The 24,276-nt window shown below is 38.3% G+C and overlaps 1 protein-coding gene across 1 annotated transcript; it reads right to left on the reverse strand.

Annotated features, from left to right (window-relative positions):
* Positions 1–2,072: 2,072 nt before the first annotated feature.
* Positions 2,073–23,830, reverse strand: LOC106912957 (meprin A subunit beta-like). Its single transcript, XM_088013852.1, has 19 exons — positions 23,732–23,830; positions 23,526–23,602; positions 23,023–23,041; positions 22,905–22,928; positions 22,791–22,816; positions 22,603–22,687; positions 22,148–22,265; positions 21,618–21,796; positions 20,199–20,423; positions 19,769–19,930; positions 19,101–19,331; positions 18,561–19,010; positions 18,285–18,467; positions 17,278–17,383; positions 17,103–17,147; positions 13,455–13,499; positions 12,807–12,854; positions 12,523–12,567; positions 2,073–3,479 (listed from the first exon to the last, which is right to left on the reverse strand). The coding sequence occupies exons 1-19, from the start codon at positions 23,769–23,771 to the stop codon at positions 3,401–3,403; spliced, it is 2,187 nt and encodes a 728-aa protein (XP_087869978.1). The 5' UTR covers positions 23,772–23,830; the 3' UTR covers positions 2,073–3,400.
* Positions 23,831–24,276: the final 446 nt, after the last annotated feature.

Raw genomic sequence — 24,276 nt, forward strand, 5'->3', positions numbered from 1 at the left:
ATTCTTTGAGGTGGCTGCACTATTTTCTGAGACAGATGCTCAATTGGCAACGTGAGTGGAGCGGTGGTCTAGTTTCCCTGTTAAAATTGTCGAACGCCCAGGAAAACTCAGATCAGCTAAAGCTGAGCTTCTGCTTTGGCATTATTTTATGTGTTATTTCCTCTATAAAAAGGCAAATTGGAAAATGAGGACTTCCTGTTTAGTGATCGTATTGAAAACTCAGATGAGGCCTCCAGGGTTCAGATTCTTCGCCGTCGAATTCCTGTTCAGCAGCTACAAGTAGAGTAAGGGGATTATATGTTTAATTCATTTTAGGATAAGGCTATAACATCACAAAATGTAAAAAAACTCCAAGTTGCTAATATTTTCCATACACACTCTAAGAACAGTGCGGCATAAAGTTACTGTATCTCTTTGCCCATGAACTCGGCTGACACATGCATGCAGGTAACAACACCTGACTGCTGGCTGTGATGTCAAAGACACAGTGATGCTTTCCAGTTTTCCTGCCAGCTTACCATTATGTCCTCATTCTTGGTGTCTCAGTATATCTGTCAGACTGATCTAGTCATTCTTCAGAAGCTGCTTGTCACCTTTTGTTTGCTATGTTTCGGGTTATTTGCTGGAAACAAAACAGGATTTAAGTATAACAAAAGTTTTTGTTTTGTTTTGTAGCAACAAAAGTCATTTACGTTCCCTTTTTGAGAAAGGATCTTTGAAACCAGCACAAGTTTACTAGATTTAATTAGCCAGAATTAAAAAACATGTAAAATAATTTCAGATTTTTTGCTAGTGTAAATATGTAATTTATTAAAAGGTGATTGTTCAGTAAAAAGTCTAAGTTTAATTATACCTGTCAAATTGACCTGATATTTTGTATGTTTCACACCAAATGAATTAACCGTACTTTCTTCAGACCAATTATTTTAGCTATTTATGAAAAAAAAAAATCTATTTTATCACATCATTAAATGATTATATTATTGTTTTTGACCATAAAATTCTCACTGTTTGTAAAAAATTATTTTTCTTTTTCCTAGTTAAACAGAAAACCACAGACAGTTCATTGTTTCATGCTTGATGAACCTAAATAGACCAGAAAGACAAGTGCATGTTGCTCATTCCATGGTTGTGCGTCTCTGCCCGCATTGTCACGCAGCTGTGAAAATGCTGGTAAAGATCAGTCGTAACCTGGTCAGTCTCCCTTCCTATCAGCCCAACCTGAAACTGTTCCAGATTTCATTGTTTGATCTTCACTTATCAATATTTGTGCCTACACAGAATCTTTGCTGTTTGTTGTGTTCTCAGATTTGTACAACTTGTCTTTGTGTTAATGAAAGTGGAGTTTGTGGAGCATCTTTCACACATTTCCATCATACTCAGCAAAAGAAGAGCCCATCTTTAAACTCTCTCTAACAGTTTATAAATCATCATTGCATCAAAGTTTGCAATTCTACCATGGTAAATATGTGAAGAAGTTCAAGATGTATAAATACTTAATCAGGGCTCACAGCAGGAATCAAAGTCAGCAGGGTTGATAGAGTCGTAAGTATAAAATAATGGCTTTTTTTTAGGATAAAATCTATTAACAGCATGTGACACATGCCTAAAAACACACTTCTGTTACATAAATCAGTGGTTCCCAACCTTAGTCCTCAAACTAGGGTTAGGTGACTTCTTTTTGCCACACACCTGAATTACATAACTGTGTGATAAACAAGATTTAGCAGCTGTAGACTGCGAGCAGAGGAGGACATGCAATCAATTGATTCAGGTGTGCTGGAATAAAAATACATCTAAAACATGTAGGAAAAGCGGCCTGAGGACCAGGGTTGGAACCACTAGTCTAAATTACAGTAAAAAATGTCTCTCCGTGGCCCACAAAATTTGACCTTTTTGACAAAAAAAAAATTACAAAAAGTCCTCTTCATGTCAATTTGAAAGTGAATTTGTACAAAATGATGAAAATTAAATCACATTTACCCTAAAATAAGTGATTACATAAGAATTCATCCCCTTCAAGTCAGTATTCAGTAGATGTTAGTTTTGTCTGTGTGGACAGGACTCAATCAGGCTTGCACAAGATTATTTTATTCAGATTCAACATCCAAGCCTGCAAAAAACCTGTAATCTTGTGGGAGTAATTGTTATAGTCTCATGAAATCAAACTGGAACTTTTAGGCCATAGTTTCCAATGGTAGGTTTGCTACAAAATCAACAGCACATCAACAAAAGAATAACCACAGAGATGTGGTGTGGTGGCTCCATCACACTTCTTAAACAGATGACACCAGACTTTTTCACAATGTGAATTAAATTATTCATATTTCCAAATTGTAGTGTGTTTTCACACCTGATGGTAAACTCGGTTCGACTGGAGAGAAAAACTACAACATATGTGACATTTTCAGCTGCTAGGGTTTGTTTTCACGCTGCATTGTATGAAACAAAGCAAACCCTTTGAAAAACCTGTTTCAAACCTGTTTTCTTGTGGTGGCACTGAACCAAAAAACACTAAAGGAAACATGAAAACCTCTCAAGAAGACTCTGAGTGCAACTTCCTTCTTCTCAAAAGGCACATCAAAATTTATTTTTAGCAGTTCTAGGGTTTCTCTTTTGTCTTGGGCTAAAGACCACGAGTCATTTCTACTGCAAGCACTAGACTTGTTTTAGTGTACAGGTACTTCCATGTAAATTTTGAAGAAAGTTCCATTTATCATAAATGTTCAATCCACTGTACATTATAAATATGAATACATTTGACCTATATGTGTTCCTGTTAACTAATTTATTAGATTTTATTATGGGTAGTGGAACAATAAAATCTCAAATTTGCATGACAAAAATGCAAGAAATTTCAAGTTATGGTGGCTTTTTATTCATTATATTAATATTTATTGTCTCAAACTTTTTGCAAAGCAATAGATCATACATATCTGACTAAAAACGTTCTTTGCCATTAAGTCACCAAGCACATATGTTTAAATATATTAGCATATGGTTAAATATTTGTGCAAAACAGAATAATCTTTATACAGAATATTATGGGTTTGATTCAGAAATTCAAGCACTTGGAACAAAGTGTATCAATTGTTGTAAAAACAAAACGTTGCTTCAATCAGGCTTTAGCAGTACCATACAATAATCTACTGATGCACAATGAATAAAAATAAACTCCCATCACCAAATATTGTTGAATATGAGCCCCAAGTTCAGGCACTATACGCTGATTTCTTAAAGCAATGCATATCTTCCCAGTTTGCTTTTGCACAATGAACTCACATGTTTAGGATAATATATGAACTTACATTGTCATTATAACATATATGCATAGCTGGGAGACATTTCTAATTATTTTCCTGCCTATGCAGAGACAGAAGATTTATATGAGAGGCATACGTTATGACAACAGAAGGATCAACGCCAGCAGGACAGTGAGGATGGGAGAGGCCACCATGCCAGGACTGAGGCAAAAAATGCTACAAGAGAAAGAAAAAAGAAACACCCTGAGAATATACATCAGTCCAGTCATCCTGTATCACGTTTAATAGATTAGGTAATAAGGTCATTGATATGATTTAGTCATCAAATTAGGAGTGTAAATAAGACCTGAAACTTAGCAACTAACCTGATTTATCATGGCAACAGAATCTTCAGGGCGTTTGCTTTTTGTCACAAGTAACATTTTACATGCATGTCAAAAAGAGCTGATTAGGTTTTTTATAATAAGACCATCAGACATGCATGGCCTGTGGAGGTCATACATGTTTGCTATGACCTCTGAAGGACCTGTCCTGGGCTGCAAATGTAACATAGTTAAAATGGTTGAGGTTAAATCCTGCTAAAATGCACCATCTGCTGGTAAAAAGTTGTATTGCATTCACCCTAGAAAGAGCGAGGTATTATGGGTAATCCTCAGAGCCATGAGGATCACTGACGAGGTAACGTGTCTCTGTCATGTGTTAAAGAAATATTATTAATGCATTTTGTGAAGTGCGTTTGTGGTTGTCGTTTTTGCATATTGTTGAAATATGTTCGGTCTGGGTCACGCTAGTTCTGTTATTATGTCGTTTTTGTCGTGTTTGAGAATGTTTAGTTCGTGGGAAAGTGCAGTGGGAATTTCCCACGTGGTAACATTATGGCTCCTCCTTGCAGGAGCTTGTTTTATGCCAGAGACTGACCTTACCTCCATGCCCGTTCTGTGAAATGCAGGTATGTTTTACCAAATCTCCTGTAGCAGATGGTTAGCATGACACTGAGTTTTATATTAACAGTTTTATACAATGATGTGGTTAATTTATGTTTCTGCATTGTTCTAAAATGCAAGGTTATATAAACTAAAACATAAAAATGGCATCCAGTAAATAAAATGTCAGCATTTTATTTTATTTTTCAGAACATTTTAATTAGTTACTTTATTTTCTCTAAAAAGGAGACTCACTGGTTGTCCTTTTATTGTAAAACAAAATCCACTATACGATCACTGTAATTTTAAATTATTTTATTGTGGTTATTGTATTATGGGTAATCCTCAGAGCCATGAGGATCACTGACGAGGAGCTTGTTTTATGCCAGAGACTGACCTTACCTCCATGCCCGTTCTGTGAAATGCAGATGGAGAATTAAAGAAACAGCTGATGCCAACTTGAGCAGCTCCTTGTCGTTCATTACCACACCGATAGAAGCCACCAAAACCACATAGGCCACAATGGTGCCGTGACTCGTCGAGAACTACATCGGACCAGGCTGGTGACTTCTGATCCTCACGTCGCTGGAGCTCCACTGTGTCATCTGAATTTGCAACGGAAGTCTAAGTAGCGCATCTGAGTGTGTTTGTACATCTTTGTGAAAGGACATTTCTTTTGAATGCTCTTGGACTTTTGTCAAAATGAGTTACAGTAATTTTGGACAATCAAATGTGACTCCACTCTGTATTGGCAGAGGTAGAGGGTTCTCTAACACCCCTGTTCCATTTTCATTGGGTAGTCCATCACTTGATGTACATACTGTAAATGACTCATTGGTGACTGGGGAAACTGTTACACCCAGTGGTCAGACCTGTCCTACTATTCAACCTCCTCAGTGTTCTAGCACATCTATCCAAGATTCTCATGTTGATAATGCTGGGCTAGTGGATCAGATGAGCACTATTGTCCAACAAATAGGGCAACAGCTGGCTGATAGTGTTATGGCACACCTGAACTCAAGCAGCCCAAGTGGAACTGTAATTGAAACAACTCGAAATGAGAACCATCAAGTCCCATGCGGCTCACTGGATCTTTCTCAGGTCCAACTCGTCTCCAGAAGCCAGGTGAAGGAACCACCTATTTTTAAGGGGGAGAGTTCTGATACGGTTACAGTTGATGAATGGGAGGACTCGATGAAAAATTACATAAAAAAAGAGTGGTGTGCAGCAAGAACACCAGGCTGAGGAGATCCTTATCCATCTTAGAGGCAGAGCGAGGGATGTTGTGAGGTGTGGAATACGCAACTGTGGAATTGATGTTCAGCGTAATCCTCAAGCCATCTATTCGCTTCTGCGCAAACATTTTGGGTCTGATCAGTGCTCTCCCGTACCACTTGCTGATTTTTACTCCACCCGGCCAAGAGAGAACGAGGATCCATTCGAATATTGGCTAAGATTGAATGGAGCAGCTGATGTTGCTGCTAACCGACTTAAAGAACAGGGTAAGACCTTTGACAATCCAAGTGTTGAAGTCACTCGCATGTTCATCAGATACTGTCCATGTAAAGATTTAGCTCTCACCTTCAGATCCAAGACCATAGAAAAATGGTCGGCACAAGATGTTCAGGAAGTGTTGGATGAGTATCATATGGAAAAGGGACTGCGGTCTGCTGAGAAAGAAAGCAGACTCAGTGTGAACCGAGCAGAAGTGGCCTGCACAGCGCCCACATCTGTTCAAAAGCAGGAACTGCAACAATGTGTGGCCCCAGACAATTCCACAATGGAAAGACTGATTGGCATGTTGGAGAAAGTGCTACTTCAAGCCCAGTGCAACTCCCAGTCCAGCAGAAGGCAACCTGTTAAAAACCGTTTGCCGACTATTAAAGGACTGAATGACATACCATGTTCTGTGTGTAATGATAATTCTCACACTGCACGTATGCACTGCCGACAGAACAATCTGTGCTTCTTCTGTCATCTTCCTGGCCATTCAAGTCGAAACTGCAGTCAGAGAGATCAGCTACCTTCCCACGAACTAACAGGAAAACTGAAAGATCTGCGTGGAGGGGAGGACAGCGCAGATCCTCTTAGTGACACTCCCACCTTGGATTCTTCTGATGATGACTGTGAGACTCTGTACATTAATTACAGCAGCAAGGTTCCACCACAAAAGACACTGATTGTGCAAGCCCCTCAGAGACTTTCTAAGACTGACAGCTTGTTCTACACGGATGTGACTGTTGGAGGCACACATTCCCTCAAAGCCTTGGTTGACAGTGGATCAATGGCATGCACCATGAGTGAGGAAGCAGAAGCAAAACTTTCAAACTATCTCACGAACCTGGATAAGAAACCAGCCGCTGATTTTGTTATTGTTGGATGTGGAGGTCATGTCGTCACACCTTCTGCATTGTATGAACTCACTCTAACAGTTTTTGGCTTTAATGTCATGATCCCTGTTCTAGTGGTTCCGGGCCAATCTGATGAAATGATATTGGGCAGTAATGCTATCAGATGGCTGATTTCACGAATGAAAGTCTCTTTTGATGAGACAACTGACTGTTCCTCTCAGAGAGACATTCACAAAGACAATTTGCCCTGTTTAATGTCTCTGCTGTCAGACTCGATGTCCTGTGACCCAGGCATGAAACCCATCAAAGTGGGCACAGCCAAACTCAAAAGGTCTGTTACTCTCCAGCCCCTAACTGAACATTTAGTTTGGGCCAAACTGCCTACATCTGATGTTTCTTTAGTTGGATGTTCAGTCATCATTGAACCAACTCAGTCCAAGTGCAGACCCAGACAAATCCTAGTGGGGAGAGTTGTAGCATCATTGTATGCTGATGGTTGTGTTCCTGTCAAGATTGTAAATCCAACTGAAAAACTTCTCACTCTGAGAAGAAATGCAAAAGTTGCCGATGTGTCCACTTGTGTTTCTGTACATGACTTCACCAAACCTGAGTGCATCCAATCCAACACACAGTACACCAAAGACCCTGTAGAAACACCAGTAACTGACGAGGAGATGTCTCACATTCTGAGTGACATTGGACTCCAGGACTTGAACCTCTCATCTTGTGAAGTCTCCCTTGAGTGGAAAAATAAGTTACTGCAAATAATTCAGCAGTATGAATACATCTTTTCTCGGCATAAAATGGACTGTGGGGATGCTACAGATTTTGTGCACAGAATACGTCTGGTGGATGACAAGCCCTTTAGGCTACCATACAGGCGTGTTCCGCCTTGTCATTATGAAAAACTGCGCACTGCTCTGAGTGAAATGGAGGAGTTGGGAATTATTCGTAAATCACAAAGCGAATACTCCTCTCCTCTGGTTCTGGTTGTGAAGCCGAATGGAGATCTCCGTATCTGCAATGATTTCAGATGGTTGAATGCGCGAACCGTTAAAGACGCGCATCCATTGCCTCATCAAACAGATGCCCTCGCTGCACTTGGTGGGAATGTATTCTTTTCCACCATGGACCTGACTTCAGGGTTCTATAATGTGAGACTACACGAGGATGACAAAAGGTTTACTGCCTTTTCATCTCCTTTTGGCCTGCATGAGTACAATAGGATGCCTCAAGGCTTGACCAACAGCCCCGCAACTTTTATGCGGATGATGATGTCTATTTTTGGGGACCAAAATTTCACTAGCTTGCTATGTTATTTGGATGACCTGATGGTCTTTGCCCCATCTGAACAGGTTGCGCTTGATCGGCTCCAGATGGTTTTCTCTCGTCTGGCTGCAAATAACTTAAAACTGTCTCCCAAAAAGTGTCACTTCCTTCGTAGGTCAGTGAAATTTTTGGGTCATGTGATAAGTGAGGATGGTGTAAGCACTGATCCTAGTAAAGTTCAGGCTATCAGTGAGGTACAGGAAACTGATCTTATGGAGCCTGATGGTGAGACACCATGTGCCAGGAAAATTAGATCCTTTCTTGGGATGGTCCTTTATTATCATCACTTTATTGGGAAGTGCTCCGTTAAAGCTAAACCACTCTTTAGCCTTGTAGCTGAGCCACGAGTGACAAACAAAAAGGGGCGAGGCAACAAACCCAAATTTAAAAAGGGTCGGGTTAAACTGTCCCCATCTGACTGGACTGATGAGTGCAAGGAAGCATTTAAAACTTTGAAAAATGAGTTGATAAGTGGTGTTACCTTGGCTCATCCAGATTTTAATGCTCCATTCATCCTTGCAGTTGATGCCTCTTTTGATGGCATTGGAGCTGTTTTGTCACAGCTTCCTCCTGATGGAAAGGTGGCTAGACCGGTGGCTTTTGCCAGTAGGACTCTCTCACGCTCTCAGCTAAACTATCCAGCACATCGCTTGGAATTTCTTGCTCTGAAATGGGCAATCTGTGACAAGTTTAGCCACTGGCTTAAAGGGCGTCATTTCACAGTCTGGACAGACAACAACCCATTAACGTACATACTAACCAAACCGAGGTTAGATGCGTGTGAACAGCGGTGGGTGTCCAGGCTCGCTCCCTATAGTTTTGATCTGAACTATGTTCCTGGTAGCAAAAATGTTGTCGCTGATGCCTTGAGTAGAGAACCATTTGTTCAGTCATGCATGAGCCATCGCATTGTAACTGAACCATATACCGCACTACTTAACCAGGTGAACGGTGTGGTGGAGAAAACGGTCCAAGACGCGTTTCGTTGTACGACCAACTGTCAGTTGGTTGTTGAATGCACAGATGACGATGCTGAGGTGCCCTCACCAACTTCCCAGACATCATTAACATCACAAGATGTGTCAGCTGTTCTTGAGGCACATGAGTCTGGAGGTTTCAGTCAGATGAGAGCCACTGATCCAGCTGTCTTGCAACTCAGTGACACTGATCAATCTGCCTTGCTGCCAAAGAGTGAACTTGCTAATTTACAAGGTCAGGATGGTGTGCTGGGCAGACTTTTCTATTATATGCAGCGTCACAGGAGACCCACCAGACGTGAACGAGCAAGTGAGTCACCTGGTGTTTTAAACCTGCTGAGACATTGGCCTAAGCTTGTCATTAAAGATGGCCTGATTTACAGAGTTAAGAAAGACAAACAAATGAACATGACAACTCAACAGTTTCTTGTCCCTGACTCTTTGAAAGCCAAAGTCCTCCAAGGAGTGCACGACTCAGCTGGTCATCAGGGCCAGGCCCGCACACTGTCTCTCGCCAGACAGAGGTTCTTTTGGATTGGGATGGAACGTGACATCATTAACCATGTCAAGTGTTGCTTTCGATGTGTGGTTGGCAAAACTCCAGAACCTAATGACAGAGCTCCCCTTGAAAGTATTCAGACCTCTGAGCCAATGGAACTGGTCTGTATTGATTTTTGGACAGCTGAGCTCTCAGATAAGCGTAGTGTGGATGTCCTAGTTGTAACAGACCACTTTTCCAAGATGGCACATGCATTTCCATGCAAGAATCAGTCAGCCAAACAAGTTGCTCGTCGTCTGTGGGATGACTTCTTTTGCACATATGGATTTCCTAAACGCATTCATTCAGATCAAGGAGCAAATTTCGAAAGTCTTCTCATCAAAGAACTTCTGGAAATGGCTGGCATACAAAAATCTCACACTACACCGTACCACCCGATGGGGAATGGCATTGTTGAACGTTACAATAGAACCTTAGGAAACATGATACGTGCACTTCCTCCCCAGTCCAAGGCAAGATGGCCTCAGATGCTCAAAATGCTAACATTCTGCTACAATTGCACTGAGCATGAAACAACTGGATTTGCACCGTTTTTCCTTATGTTCGGCAGGATCCCGCGCCTGCCCATTGATGTGGTTTTCCAGCACGCTCTGTCAAATGGCCCAGTTGTAGACCATCATGAGTTTGTCTCCCGCCTCAAACATGACCTCTCTGTGGCTGCCCGCATTGCCCGACAAAACAGTTCATCAGAACAAGCCCATCAAGCAATGTACTACAACCGCAAGGCTAAAGGTTCTCCTCTCGATGTGGGTGACAGAGTTTTGGTTGCTAATCGTGGTGAGCGAGGGAAGAGGAAGATTGCAGACAAATGGGAATCAACGGTATATGAAGTGGTGTCTGTGAAGCCTGATATCAATGTGTATTGCATCAGAGACCCTGTCACATCAAGGACAAAGGTTCTCCACAGAAATCTTCTCCTCCCTGTCAACTTTCTTACTGCTGCTGCCGTTTCTGATGATGTGGACAATTCCTCTTGCCCTTCCACAGCAGGAAGTGGACCTTCTCACCCTGTTGTGCCTGATGAGGTACAGGACAATGAAACTAAAACTGTGAACTGGCTTTTGCAGATGGACAGAAATGGTTGTATGGATGAAGTTGTTGTAAATCACCCTGACTGTGCTTCTGACATTTCAGTATGTGGTTCTTCAGTAGACATTGTGTCTCCTGTCTCAAGTGATGTGACCAAGGATTTGCCTGAACCTCATCTCCCTGAATCTGTTGCACTGTCAAGCTCTCCTGAACCAGTTTCCAACCTTACAACTGCAGCTGTCCACTCTGAGCTCATTCAGCATGATCTTTCAGCTGAACATAGTATTGACACAAAACTGGACTTGCCCGCAACTGATGTTATTTGCACTCAGCCTTCTCGGCTATGCACTAGGTCGGGTAGGCCTGTTAAGCCTCCGGCCAGACTTATATGTGAAATGAATGAACAGGTTGTGGATGATTCAATGTCGACTGTGGACTCTCTGTTTTCCTTTGTAAAGACAATGTTTGCTGGGTAGATTTGTGTTAATTCAAAGTTTTTTGGGGGTTGTTTTTTTTTTTCTCGGTGATTGCCTTATAGAGCAACGGTTGAATATCAAAAGGTGTAAATGGCATCTTTTGGGTCTGTGTTGGTGAGAGTATTGGCCACACTCTTGCTAGCATTATTCCTTAGGGGAAGTTTTGAACTGATGTGACAACTATGTGCTCTCTTTATCGCACTTTTATTTTAGTGCTGTGTGTGCTTGTTTGATGCAACCCCATTTTAGCAGAATTTAAGGGGGGTGTATGTAACATAGTTAAAATGGTTGAGGTTAAATCCTGCTAAAATGCACCATCTGCTGGTAAAAAGTTGTATTGCATTCACCCTAGAAAGAGCGAGGTATTATGGGTAATCCTCAGAGCCATGAGGATCACTGACGAGGTAACGTGTCTCTGTCATGTGTTAAAGAAATATTATTAATGCATTTTGTGAAGTGCGTTTGTGGTTGTCGTTTTTGCATATTGTTGAAATATGTTCGGTCTGGGTCACGCTAGTTCTGTTATTATGTCGTTTTTGTCGTGTTTGAGAATGTTTAGTTCGTGGGAAAGTGCAGTGGGAATTTCCCACGTGGTAACATTATGGCTCCTCCTTGCAGGAGCTTGTTTTATGCCAGAGACTGACCTTACCTCCATGCCCGTTCTGTGAAATGCAGGTATGTTTTACCAAATCTCCTGTAGCAGATGGTTAGCATGACACTGAGTTTTATATTAACAGTTTTATACAATGATGTGGTTAATTTATGTTTCTGCATTGTTCTAAAATGCAAGGTTATATAAACTAAAACATAAAAATGGCATCCAGTAAATAAAATGTCAGCATTTTATTTTATTTTTCAGAACATTTTAATTAGTTACTTTATTTTCTCTAAAAAGGAGACTCACTGGTTGTCCTTTTATTGTAAAACAAAATCCACTATACGATCACTGTAATTTTAAATTATTTTATTGTGGTTATTGTATTATGGGTAATCCTCAGAGCCATGAGGATCACTGACGAGGAGCTTGTTTTATGCCAGAGACTGACCTTACCTCCATGCCCGTTCTGTGAAATGCAGATGGAGAATTAAAGAAACAGCTGATGCCAACTTGAGCAGCTCCTTGTCGTTCATTACCACACCGATAGAAGCCACCAAAACCACATAGGTCACACAAACATGTCATAGAGCTTAGAAACCAATAACACAATGTCTGCAGAAAAATTCAGAAAAGGCTCCGTTGGAAGAAGCCATGAAAGTGAAAAAGAAACCTGCTTTGCATTAAAGGTTAAATGTAGCAATTTGAACTGACAGAAGACACATGTGGTTCATAGATGCTGTTATTGCTAACACTTTTAAAATGTCGGCAAAAATGTGACTTATTTTTATTTTTTAGTTAAACTGCATAACATATTTGCATGGCAAGTTAAGCAGATGGAGTGAATCTACGTTTACTCATAATGGATAACTAGAATGTCTCAGAAAAAGGTGTTGTACTTCAATATCTGACATCTAGCAACACTGATCCAGAAACAGCCTTCTATGTAAAAGACTATGGTCAACACTGATAAATATGTTTTTTAAAAAGATACAAGATAACCACTAAGTCTAGGAATACCTGTCATCTGTCGTAGCAGGTGGTGGAGTGTTGGTGGGGAAGATTCTGCAAAAGTCAAAAAGGTATTATTGCACAGTGTAAATTGTTTGACCCAGACTTTCCTCTCTATGATAAATATTAAATGGGTAAAATTTGTCATATCTTTTAAGAGAAGGATTGATGGTGGGTGAAGGCATGTGAATATTTTATTTACCACCAGAAATGAAAGCAATAAAACCTGTTTACAGAGCAATGAAATAATATTAAACAACCCATCATAAGGAGTCAAGTTAATCTAGGAATACCTGTCATCTGTCGTTCCAGGAGGTGGTGGAATGATGGTGGTTGGGATTCTGCAAAAGCCAAAGCATCATCGTACAACATAATTTTTGCAGCCTATTATCTGTAGTAAAATACTACAGTTGGATAGTAGTAGAAATTTGAATCAAAGTTTAAGTACAAACCTGAAAAAAAACCTTAATTCCTTACAAAGCACTGATAATGTAATTGTCTCATTGAATTTATTTCTAGATCAGTCAGAAGTAAAACAACTACTTGTAGTTTCTATTTACTAAGAAAGAAAGAACCTTTAAGAACATTTTATTATAATTTACAAGTTTACTTACACTAAGACTGCTATGCCTTTGGACAATATGGAAAATCTTCTGATTTGTTGAAATCCATAATCTCCAACTTGATAATGTGGATGTATTTTAGGGCAACAACTCAAAACAATGCCTCCATGCTTAGCATTAATTAAAATGTATCAGGTTAGCAGGCCTATTCTGGAGAAAGTCTGGGAATTTTTTAACAGTAAGTCTACATAGTTGTTAGGAGTTTGGTTAGTACAAGAAAAATGTTCAATATAAGTGCAGTTGAACACATCCCTGTTCTGATCCAACGTCACCTAAATGGCTTTGAAAAAATGAGGTGTTCATTGAACGTGGGAATACCTGTGATCTGTTGTAGGACCGGGTGGTGGAACGATGGTGGAGGTTCTGCAAAAGCCAAAGCATCAATGAACAATGAGATTTTTTGCAGCATAGCAAAAATACTTACAGCTACAACATGAATCATCATGTGTGAATATTAATTTTTAGGTTTAAATTCAATCAAAATGTGCCTGTTAGATCTTATCACCTTGTTGCTGTTGATAATGTCTTGTTACAGTAGCAATGCTGTATTTATTTCCTTTATGCCCTGCATATATTCCTATATGACGTTTCAAAGATTTGCAAACAACTCTCGTTAAATGTTACAATATCTTTTTGTAGTAAAGGGTGGACGGACGGTAGAGGAAACCCTGTAAAATATTAACCAAACAAAAATAAATATTTGACTCATGTTAAATATCTTACATAGGTCTTAAGATGTATGAATTAGCCAAATTATTGTTTTTTTTTTTTTTAATGACTTTTCTAAGTAATGAGTGAGACAACCCTGTGGAAAATGTTTGTGTCAATTTCTGCAAATTCCCATCTTTACATACACTGCCATTACTACCCCTTTGAAATATTATGAAGTCTTGTTCCATTTTATATTGTCAGAACATAGTGAAAAAAGCACATTTTTATAAAAGTCACACAATGAAGTCTTTTGTGTTTTAGGTCAGTGAAACTGATCTAAAACAGGCAAAGTTGGTGAAAAAATAAAAAAAAATTGCCTTTTTCTGCAATTTAGGTAAATATCTGGTTTCAGCTGTAGCATCTCTAAAAATGATCCAAACAGAAAACATTTTGTGGTGGAGAAGAGGAACTGTGCGTTGACAAACGTGGTGATCATTTATCGTGTGACAAATTTCTTATCATGATAAAAAGTTTTATTTATTATTTTCATAAAAAAATTGTGATTTATAAAGTTATCCGCCCCCAAAACTGTCCGTATCGTGGAGATTGTGAGTTTTAGTATTTTCTTTATTTTTTGTTAAAGGAGAGTATCATTATATAGAAATAAATTTGAAAATATGATTTAATTCAGTTACTTTGAGCAATTTAGTGAAAGCAACTGTTCTTCTTTATGTGAAAAGAAATAATAAAAAGTTACTATTTTCACTTTTATCATTATCACAATAGTACTAGAAAATATCATGATAAAACTTGGTATCTATATCGCCCAACCCCAGCTGGTAAGTATGAGGGGCCGTTTAGGACAAAATTTACGTTTTGTCTCTCACACACTACCAAAAACTCTCGCATACTCAAAAAATTACGTTTTGTCTCTCACACACTACCAAAAACTCTCGCATACTCCAAAAAAGTAGCCACGCACACTCAAAAAATTACGTTTCGTCTCTCACACACTACCAAAAACTCTCGCATACTCCAAAAAAGTAGCCTCACACACTCAAAAAAATTACGTTTTGTCTCTCACACACAAACGTTAACTTTCTCGCTCACACACACACTATCAGCTCGCTCACATACACTGTACTAACAGCTCGCACATTCACAAACGTTAACTTTCTCGCTCACATACACTACTACCAGCTCGCTCACATACACTACCAGCTCGCTCACATACACTACCAGCTCGCGCACATACACTACCAGCTCGCGCACATACACTGTACTAACAGCTCGCACATTCACAAACGTTAACTTTCTCGCTCACATACACTACTACCAGCTCGCTCACATACACTACCAGCTCGCTCACATACACTACCAGCTCGCGCACATACACTACCAGCTCGCTCACATACACTGTACTAACAGCTCGCACATTCACAAACGTTAACTTTCTCGCTCACATACACTACTACCAGCTCGCTCACATACACTACCAGCTCGCTCACATACACTACCAGCTCGCGCACATACACTACCAGCTCGCGCACATACACTACCAGCTCGCGCACATACACTACCAGCTCGCACACATACACACAAACGTTAACTTTCTCGCTCACATACACTACTAACAGCTCGCACACACACACAGACGTTTATCTCTCACATACACAAGACTAAAGTTGAACACACACACACAGTACTAAGACTCGTTTTTCGAATGTGTGAGAGCGAGACTTTTTTTGAATGTGTGAGAGCGAGACTCTTTTTGAATGTGTGAGAGCGAGACTTTTTTTTGAATGTGTGAGAGCGAGACTCTTTTTGAATGTGTGAGAGCGAGACTTTTTTTGAATGTGTGAGAGCGAGACTCTTTTTGAATGTGTGAGAGTTGTCACGGAAGAGGCGGGGCATAATTTTTGGATCAAACTGCGCATGCGTAGATCCTAAACTATAAGTTTCGATTGTTGACTCACTGTATGTTCTATTACTTAGTTGTGCTTTTAAATATATATAGAACGTTTAACTTTCTTGTAGATTAAATGTGCTATAGAAATAAATGAATCTGATTAATTGATTAAAAATAGCAAAATTGCTGTAGTACAATTTGTCCACTGGGTGCCAGCATTACAGGAATTATTAAGAGGTCTTGTGACGAGTCTTAGTACTGTGTGTGTGTGTTCAACTTTAGTCTTGTGTATGTGAGAGATAAACGTCTGTGTGTGTGTGCGAGCTGTTAGTAGTGTATGTGAGCGAGAAAGTTAACGTTTGTGTGTATGTGCGCGAGCTGGTAGTGTATGTGAGCGAGAAAGTTAACGTTTGTGAATGTGCGAGCTGTTAGTACAGTGTATGTGAGCGAGCTGTTAGTACAGTGTATGTGAGCGAGCTGTTAGTACAGTGTATGTGAGCGAGCTGTTAGTACAGTGTATGTGAGCGAGCTGTTAGTACAGTGTATGTGAGCGAGCTGATAGTGTGTGTGTGAGCGAGAAAGTTAACGTTTGTGTGTGAGAGACAAAACGTAATTTTTTTGAGTGTGCGTGGCTATTTTTTTGGAGTATGCGAGAGTTTTTGGTAGTGTGTGAGAGACAAAACGTAATTTTTTTGAGTATGCGAGGCTATTTTTTTGGAGTATGCGAGAGTTTTTGGTAGTGCGTGAGAGACAAAACGTAATTTTTTTGAGTGTGCGAGGCTATTTTTTGGAGTATGCGAGACTTTTTGGTAGTGTGTGAGAGACGAAACGTAATTTTTTTGAGTGTGCGTGGCTACTTTTTTGGAGTATGCGAGAGTTTTTGGTAGTGTGTGAGAGAGGAAACGTATTTTTTTTGAGTGTGTGAGAGTTTTTGGTAGTGTGTGAGAGACAAAACGTATTTTTTTTGAGTGTGTGAGAGTTTTTGGTAGTGTGTGAGAGACAAAACGTAAATTTTGTCCTAAACGGCCCCTCATAGGTAAGCTGTGCATTCGGTTCGTACTATTATTGTGTGTTCATCAAAGCATAAAAATTAACATTGTTTGAATAGCTAAATAAAGGACAGCAATACTTTGTGTTTGAAGAAAATGTATCAATAAATGTGAGATACTAGGAGTTTGACTGATGGTAGAAAAGATTCTATAAAAGATATCAAAAAAATGAATATGAGAAGAAGGTGATATCTTCTTTCTGTAAACAGCCTTGACATGACTTCTGTTGTGAATCAGTATCATAATAAATAAACAGATTGAATAATGTAACAACATATACACCACAAATAACAGAAAAAGAGAATACATAATTTTTACAGTTTATATACATTAGAAAAAATAAAGTATAATTAATACCTGTTTTCCTGGCTTGTAAAAGGTGGACTGATGCGTGGAGATACTCTGTAAAAGTCAGAGGACTATTCAACAAAAACTCTAAAATCTGATTGTAGTTCCAAAACATTTTCTTTTACAGCTTTGTGAAGGAATGCAAATTTGTTAGTATTAAATTATCATTTGTCAAAAAGTTTACCTTGCAGTGCATTGACTTTCATTCAGATTTTGTGGAGGATTTGCCATGCTCACTGGTCTTAACTGAGGACATGGTAGAGTTGTTCCATTGATTAGTGGGGTGAGATCTATCAAACGACAAAAATGTCAGTTAGAAAAAAGAAATGCATCGAGAATGTCGACATTGTCGACCAATTAGGTTGACTAGGTAGTCTTGTGGATGGCAAAATACAAATTCTGCAGATGCAAAAAGCAAAATGTTGCATTTTGAAGTTAAATTGTAAATGGTTATTTTATCACCTCTGGACAATTGAAGTAATGCTTTTGAATTAGGAACTTTACACTGTCCTTTCACCTTCTTTTGAAAGGGTCCACAATAAGTTGAACATGTATTTACCTGCAATGACTTTTTGAATCCAGCAACCCAGTGTCAACACAGTTCGGGAAATGTGCCAAACACGCAATGAGGCATCTGCTTATCGCTACTTACTGGATCACACAGTCCGACCGGGGGTATGTCGTTCATCGTTTCATTTATGAAGCCAAAGGCATCAGCAGCAAAATACCAGCTTCTGCAGCCAATTCTGTCCTTATCTTCTGTTTGGTCCTCCTCACCTTCATCACCTCTTGTGATTTCTACATTCCGATCGATTTTAAAATGCTTCGGTTCAAATTGAAAAGGCTTAATATCGTTAATCATCACTGTTTTGGCTGGATGATGCAGGCAGTTGGGCCATTACACGTCATTTATCCAGAATGCATTGCAGTGTGAACAACATGGCGACGTTCATGTGACAACATTTTATTAAAGTGTATAAAAACTAAATAACCTACAATATTATTACTGTATTGTTTTTACATCTAAAATACGTTTCCCTTATGTTCTCTGTGTGTAAAAATATGATATTTCTAAGACTGATGTTTCTTTGATCCTTTTTCTCTACAACATTCCTTTCCAAGAATGCTGTAGAGAAAGCAAGTTCTTGCAACATTAACAATATATGATTATGATCAGAATATTAAACCCACCTTCAAAGTTGAACATGAAAATGGCACTTCCTCCCTTGAGAAACTCTCTGGATTGCAATTCTTGTAACGTTGTAAAAGGATTGGACCCCCAGAGAACCCTACCACCATAGACTAATTCTCCATCCTCATAAAACAATGCAACTCCAGTCTCCCTAGGATTGTCCCAGATTGAGGTATTTGTTCCTGTTACATGAGAAAACACATTTGTTTTTATTTGGTTTGTTTTTTTTACCAACAACTTTTCTTCAAAATATCAACACTATATGACAAACTTACCAGATAGTACTTGAGTTTTATCAGAAACTAAAGTAGATTCCTTAGACATTTGCAGTTGCTTGTTCGGGGTTTGATCCAGCAATTGGAAAATCATATGTCTTTGCAGACAAGGATATTGCAGCTGGTCATCATTCTGACTAGACAAGAGTTGCACATACATTCCAATATACGTTTTATAAAGAATAGTGGCTACTCGGTAAGCATAGCCGTCTTTGGAGAATTGTCGTTTGCTGTATATTTGGGTTCCAGAGCTGCTTGTGTTTAAAAGATTCTCCAAGTCATCAATCTGCCAGACAAAGTGTGGACACTCTGTCTCTGAGAGATTGATGTCATCAATGGAGAAACCTCCTGTGGAGATTCCTGCTCCTTTCCGGACCTCAAACACCACCTGGAAGTCCTTGGTGGCATTCAAGGAAACATGGTGGATCTTCCAGTGAGATGTTGGTGAACCTGGAGTGAGAGGTTTTAATTTACTATGCTACACAATTTAAATATTACATCATACAAAAGTGAAAAGTTACAGATATTTATAAGTTTTACCAGTAATTTGTCCCATAAGGCGGAGAGTTCCTGTGGTGTCCTGATCGTTTTCAAACTCTCTGATCCAGATATTAAGTTCATCTGATTCATTTCCACTGTGGAAATAGTAGAACTGCAGACACTGGACATTACATGCCCTGGTCGGCTTCACTACCTCCGTTTCCAGTCGTGCTGAATCTCCTTCTTGTCCTGATGCTGTGCTTGCGTGGATGAAGTACCCCGTTTGTTGACCTGCAAAATGTTGTTCAAGATAAAGTTTCTGGTAGATTTCCTTCATCTACAATATAATAACATACAACTCCATGCATTTGCACAAGGTAAAAGTTACTTATGCATGTTATAACCAATGAAGTACTCTGTTTGTTGACCTGCAAAAATGTCCAAAATAAAGTTTTCTGGTGTATTCTCCATTTTATTTACATGTAGCTTACAGACAATTTAAGGTATTTGCACAACTTCAGCACTTGCTCCATAAAACAAGGACATAGGACATACGTAGCATGTTTGTTTCTACACTTAACCATCACCTAACCCCTCTGAGGAAAAAAGTTTGATATATTTACTCACTCTATGACAACTGCCAAGAGATTACATTTTTATTATCTGAATTTATATTGAATTTGTTTTCATTATTATGCATTGAATATAAAGTTAATTCCAAAACTCACCATAATCTTCACTTCCACTTGGTAGAGTGGTGTGGTCCGAGCTTGGACCCCCTGGAACTTGGGTAACCACTTCCCATCCACTCCCACCCCCTGAACAGCGGCTCATCTGACACATCGATCCATTAGAAAAGCCACAGTAAAATTTGGAGGCAATAGTTGTGTCTGAAACAGTGAAAGGGTTTACATGTATGTGTTAGGTTTTGATTTTGATACAGTATTTTGAAGTTACTCTTTACACGTTTCATCATGGCAGTTGTTACTGTTTTACTCTGAACTGTAAAACTAATCATCAGCTGAAAGCTACAATAAACATATGCAGAAAACTTCAACTCTGATGGTATAATTAATACCTTCAGCTGTATGTGACAGATTGTAAATACACCAATTTTGGTAATCTCAACAATTTCTCCAACAATCTGTATGGACTCACTGCAGTTGTAGAGGAGGTTCAGCTCCAGAGCATCACTAGGACTCATGTCGAGCTTTTGACCAATCACATCTTGGTATTTAGGGTCTATGGTAATAATTGTTGTGCGATTGCCATTTCCATTGTTGAATGCGTCCTTGCCGTAGTGCATCACTGACATGTAGTCATACGGGACTCCATGGGAGGTGCTTACACCACTTTCAACTTTCCTGAAATTACTCTCTTTACCTGGGAGACACAAAACATGCTGCACTTAAAAACATAGTAAGAATAAGAAAAATTTTACTCAGCATAACTCCTTAACCATTTGGTAAAGCTGAACATAGCTGGCAACATCCAGTTTTTTAACTGCAAACACAATAGAGTGAAAAAAACCCATTGCAATGAGAAATGTTTTATAATACATGCCTTTTTCAGCACTTTCAAGGATACTGGTCATAATTTCCAAAAGAGGTCAGTAATCTTTTCATTTTGCTTTTAAACTCTTGTAAATTTCTAAACCTACAACTATCATAAAAATATTGGAAATATAGAACAAAATTATTAAAATAAAATCTGAGGACATGTCTGAAAAGAGTGCATAGACATCTACAGAGCTGTAAGAGGTATTGAACCCCTCAGGGATTTCTTCAGTGAATTTTGTTTTTCTGACACTTTTCAGGTCTTAAGAATAATTTAAATTGATCATTGTTATTATTATAAGTCAACAGTCTCCTAATTAAGTTAGCGTTTATCTGGTAACACTTTATTGAAACCATGTTGGGCATCAATTGCTGAGCTGTGATGTCATTAAACAAATACAAAATCTATAGAGACACATGATATCTTTTCAGCCTTGAAAAATAATATTCAGGACTCACTCTTATATGACACAAAATCTTTGTATTTTGAGTAAAACTTTTCACACATATTTACATATGCATAGATTGACTAATTGTACTTTTTTCCAGAAATAAAGCTTTTCTGATAATCTGCTCTCTTTACAAGACAACTTGCTCTTACAGAAAACTCTTTGCTTTGTGGGGTAAAAAGAACTATTTGTCAAATTGCTGCTTTTTGCAAGTTATGTTTTTTCATATTATGGAATTTATTTCAAAAACATCTCAGTCGTATGCAACTGTGATCTGATGCATGAATGACAGTTGCAACATATCCATTCACTACATGCTGGTTCTTTTCTGAAGGTGAGCAGGATTTTTAATTCTTGAATGTACCTTGACAGGTTTTCTTGCTTTGCTAAACACTGCACTTGTTCATCAGTAAAAATACACATTTATTCACTGGAAAATGAACTTTTGGTTCAGAATCACTAACTGGTTGATGTACTTTGTACATATTACATTTTGAAAATAATAAAAAAAGACAAAGCTATAATTAAAATGACTTTTTCCATATAAATGAATCTTATAATATCAGTTCTACCTGTTTGGATGTTGGCGAATACAATCCGTACATAGTCATCTCTGTCATATCTAGACTGTTCATGGTAGAAACCAAGAGCATGAAGAATCTCATGTTCAACAGTGGCAATGGTATCACAGCCTGCACCAATAGAGAGGTCCTGGCCATTCGCGAATACTCGACCAATATATGACAAACATCTAGAACAGAAAAAAACACCAGTAAGACACGTGCATCAAAATCTTTCAAATAAGCACCACTACATGTACTGTGAAAGTGATTTCCGTCGTGATAATAACATTATACATTGTTTATACACTCATAATTCAAAACAAAAAGACTGTGACACACCATGTCGTGAGACTATGATATGAAAAAAAAAAAAAAAAATCAAGCTCTTCTGCCCTCACCCGTTGCTAACCAGAACAACCAATCAGAGCCAGGAGGCGGGTCTTAGAGCTTTTGCATTCACGTAAACCAGCTGTGTGACTAGGGTTTTTCAATCAGGAAATATTGTTCAAAGTATGAAAATAAGAAAACAGGGAACTTACCCATCTGCCTTTTTGATGTTGATGTAATAATCTTCAGAGTCCCAGGGTTTGAAATCGATGCATGACTTCACTCTGAACTGGTCAAAGGCTCTCATGATGACTCCTTTAGCTCTCAAGTCTTTCAGTTCAAAGTCAATTTCAAAGCAGTGAAATAGAGAACAAATGACATAACATTACTTTTGCTTATTGTTCTTAGAATCACTTCACAATAATATTCATTAGAAAAAACAGGAACACAAAAATATTTTCATTCAACTCATTTGCCTTTGCAGTTTTCCATCGCACAAATCATTTGAAAAAGGATTCCGTTATATTGATATTTGCTGAGTTGCAGATCCAGTTTTCAACAGTGAACGTTTACACTACAAGAACTTCCTTGAATCACACATCCACTAAAATATCAAACCACAAAATTTGGTTCAAATAAATTTCTTTTATGAAAGAAAGAAAAATACCCAGGCCTTCATCCAAGACGTAGGGAACTGGGGATGTCCACTGACTGCTTCCAGGTACAATGCTGCTCCTTTGAATGTTTGGAGGCTGAACAAGTTGTGCATGAGACACGGCCACATAAGACAAAACATACACACAAAAATATACTTTTAACTGAACCCTGATCAGGGGCTTGTGGCACCAAACTTACCTCACGAATATCATCAAGTGTTAAATCTAAGATGAGGGCATAAAGTTAATAGTTTTTAAAAATAAATCCATTTCTCAGAAATCTTCTTACAAAAACATTGAAATGTAACTTTACCTTGTGTGTTGTTTTCACTGACATCTACAAATCACACAGTATTCTTCTTTGTAAGTTCACATTAGGTCATACAAAAGACTAAATGTATGAAGATATAAAATAAATGTCTATAACTTACCAATTATCTCTACCTCCACCTGGATTAAAACAATGGAAAAACAAAACAACTGACATAAAATAATGGTAAAAAGAAAGCATTCTTCCTTCAAACATGAGAGGTTTACATGTTTGGAGGATGTTCTTATTTTTTGCACTATTTCACGTTTTGACTTTCTTTGTTCAATAAAGGATGTTGAGAAATCTGTGTCCTGTTTTTGACCAAGAAAAAACGGGATTATTTTGGGATTTAAAAACAAGATTTACAGATAATCTATAAATGAAATATTTTGTTTAACGATTGTTAAATTTTATAAATGCTGGCAGATCTCTAAAGGTAAAGGAAGGTATATCTTGACTTTTAACCAAAAACTTATTCTACTGTATTTTGTGTTTAAGCATATATATATATATATATATATATATATATATATATATATATATATATATATATATATATATATATATATATATGCTTAATACTTTATAACACAACAGCTATATATATAAAAAAAAAATATTTACCGTAGGGAGGGAGAGTGCTGATGAAACTGCCAAGTTCACCAAAAGAAAAAAGTAGCTTTTCAGTCTCATGGTTGGTCCTGGAATAAAAGTTAAATATGAGATTTACTGAATAAATATCAAATGAAATAAATGTCAAAAATACTTCAACCAACAAAGTCTATGGATTTAGTTCAGTTCATCTGAATTTAAAGTGACTCGTCTCGTACCTGTCCTGAAGGAGTCAACCACTCTCACCTCCGTCTTCATTCTGACCAGGATTATATAGAAATGGATGAAGGTTTTCAAGACAAACAAGTAGGATCATTTTTACACAATCAGTTATTCCTTGGCTTTCTTGTTTGTTGTATGTCCAATGTGAAGGCCATTGTTTTCTCTGATGCAAATCAAGGTGTGTCATTGATAGTGTGGCAAGAACACAGTTCAGGCAGTTTGAGTTAAAACTGTAAATCTGGTCTCACACCTTTAGTTGTGCAATAATTTTAGAATTGAACAGACTGATTAGGTGCAACTATTCAGGTTATTGCATAACTTCACACAAGGAAATGAGGCTGTTTTGGGAACAAAGCAAATATTTTACAGCTCTGCATTTACCATCATCACTTAGTTTCGTGTTCTTTAGCTCTGCAAACCCCCTAAAAACATGAGATGTGCAGAAACAATTGGTTCATTTAAATCAGGACTTAAAACAGTTTTTGTAAAGACAATTGTTTTAAACTGTTATTTATTGTATAACGTGTTTTTTACTTCTCAT

This window comes from Poecilia mexicana, unplaced genomic scaffold (genome assembly GCF_051168715.1).
Source record: "Poecilia mexicana isolate PSO_F unplaced genomic scaffold, ASM5116871v1 scaffold_16, whole genome shotgun sequence".
Taxonomy (NCBI): Eukaryota; Metazoa; Chordata; class Actinopteri; order Cyprinodontiformes; family Poeciliidae; genus Poecilia; species Poecilia mexicana.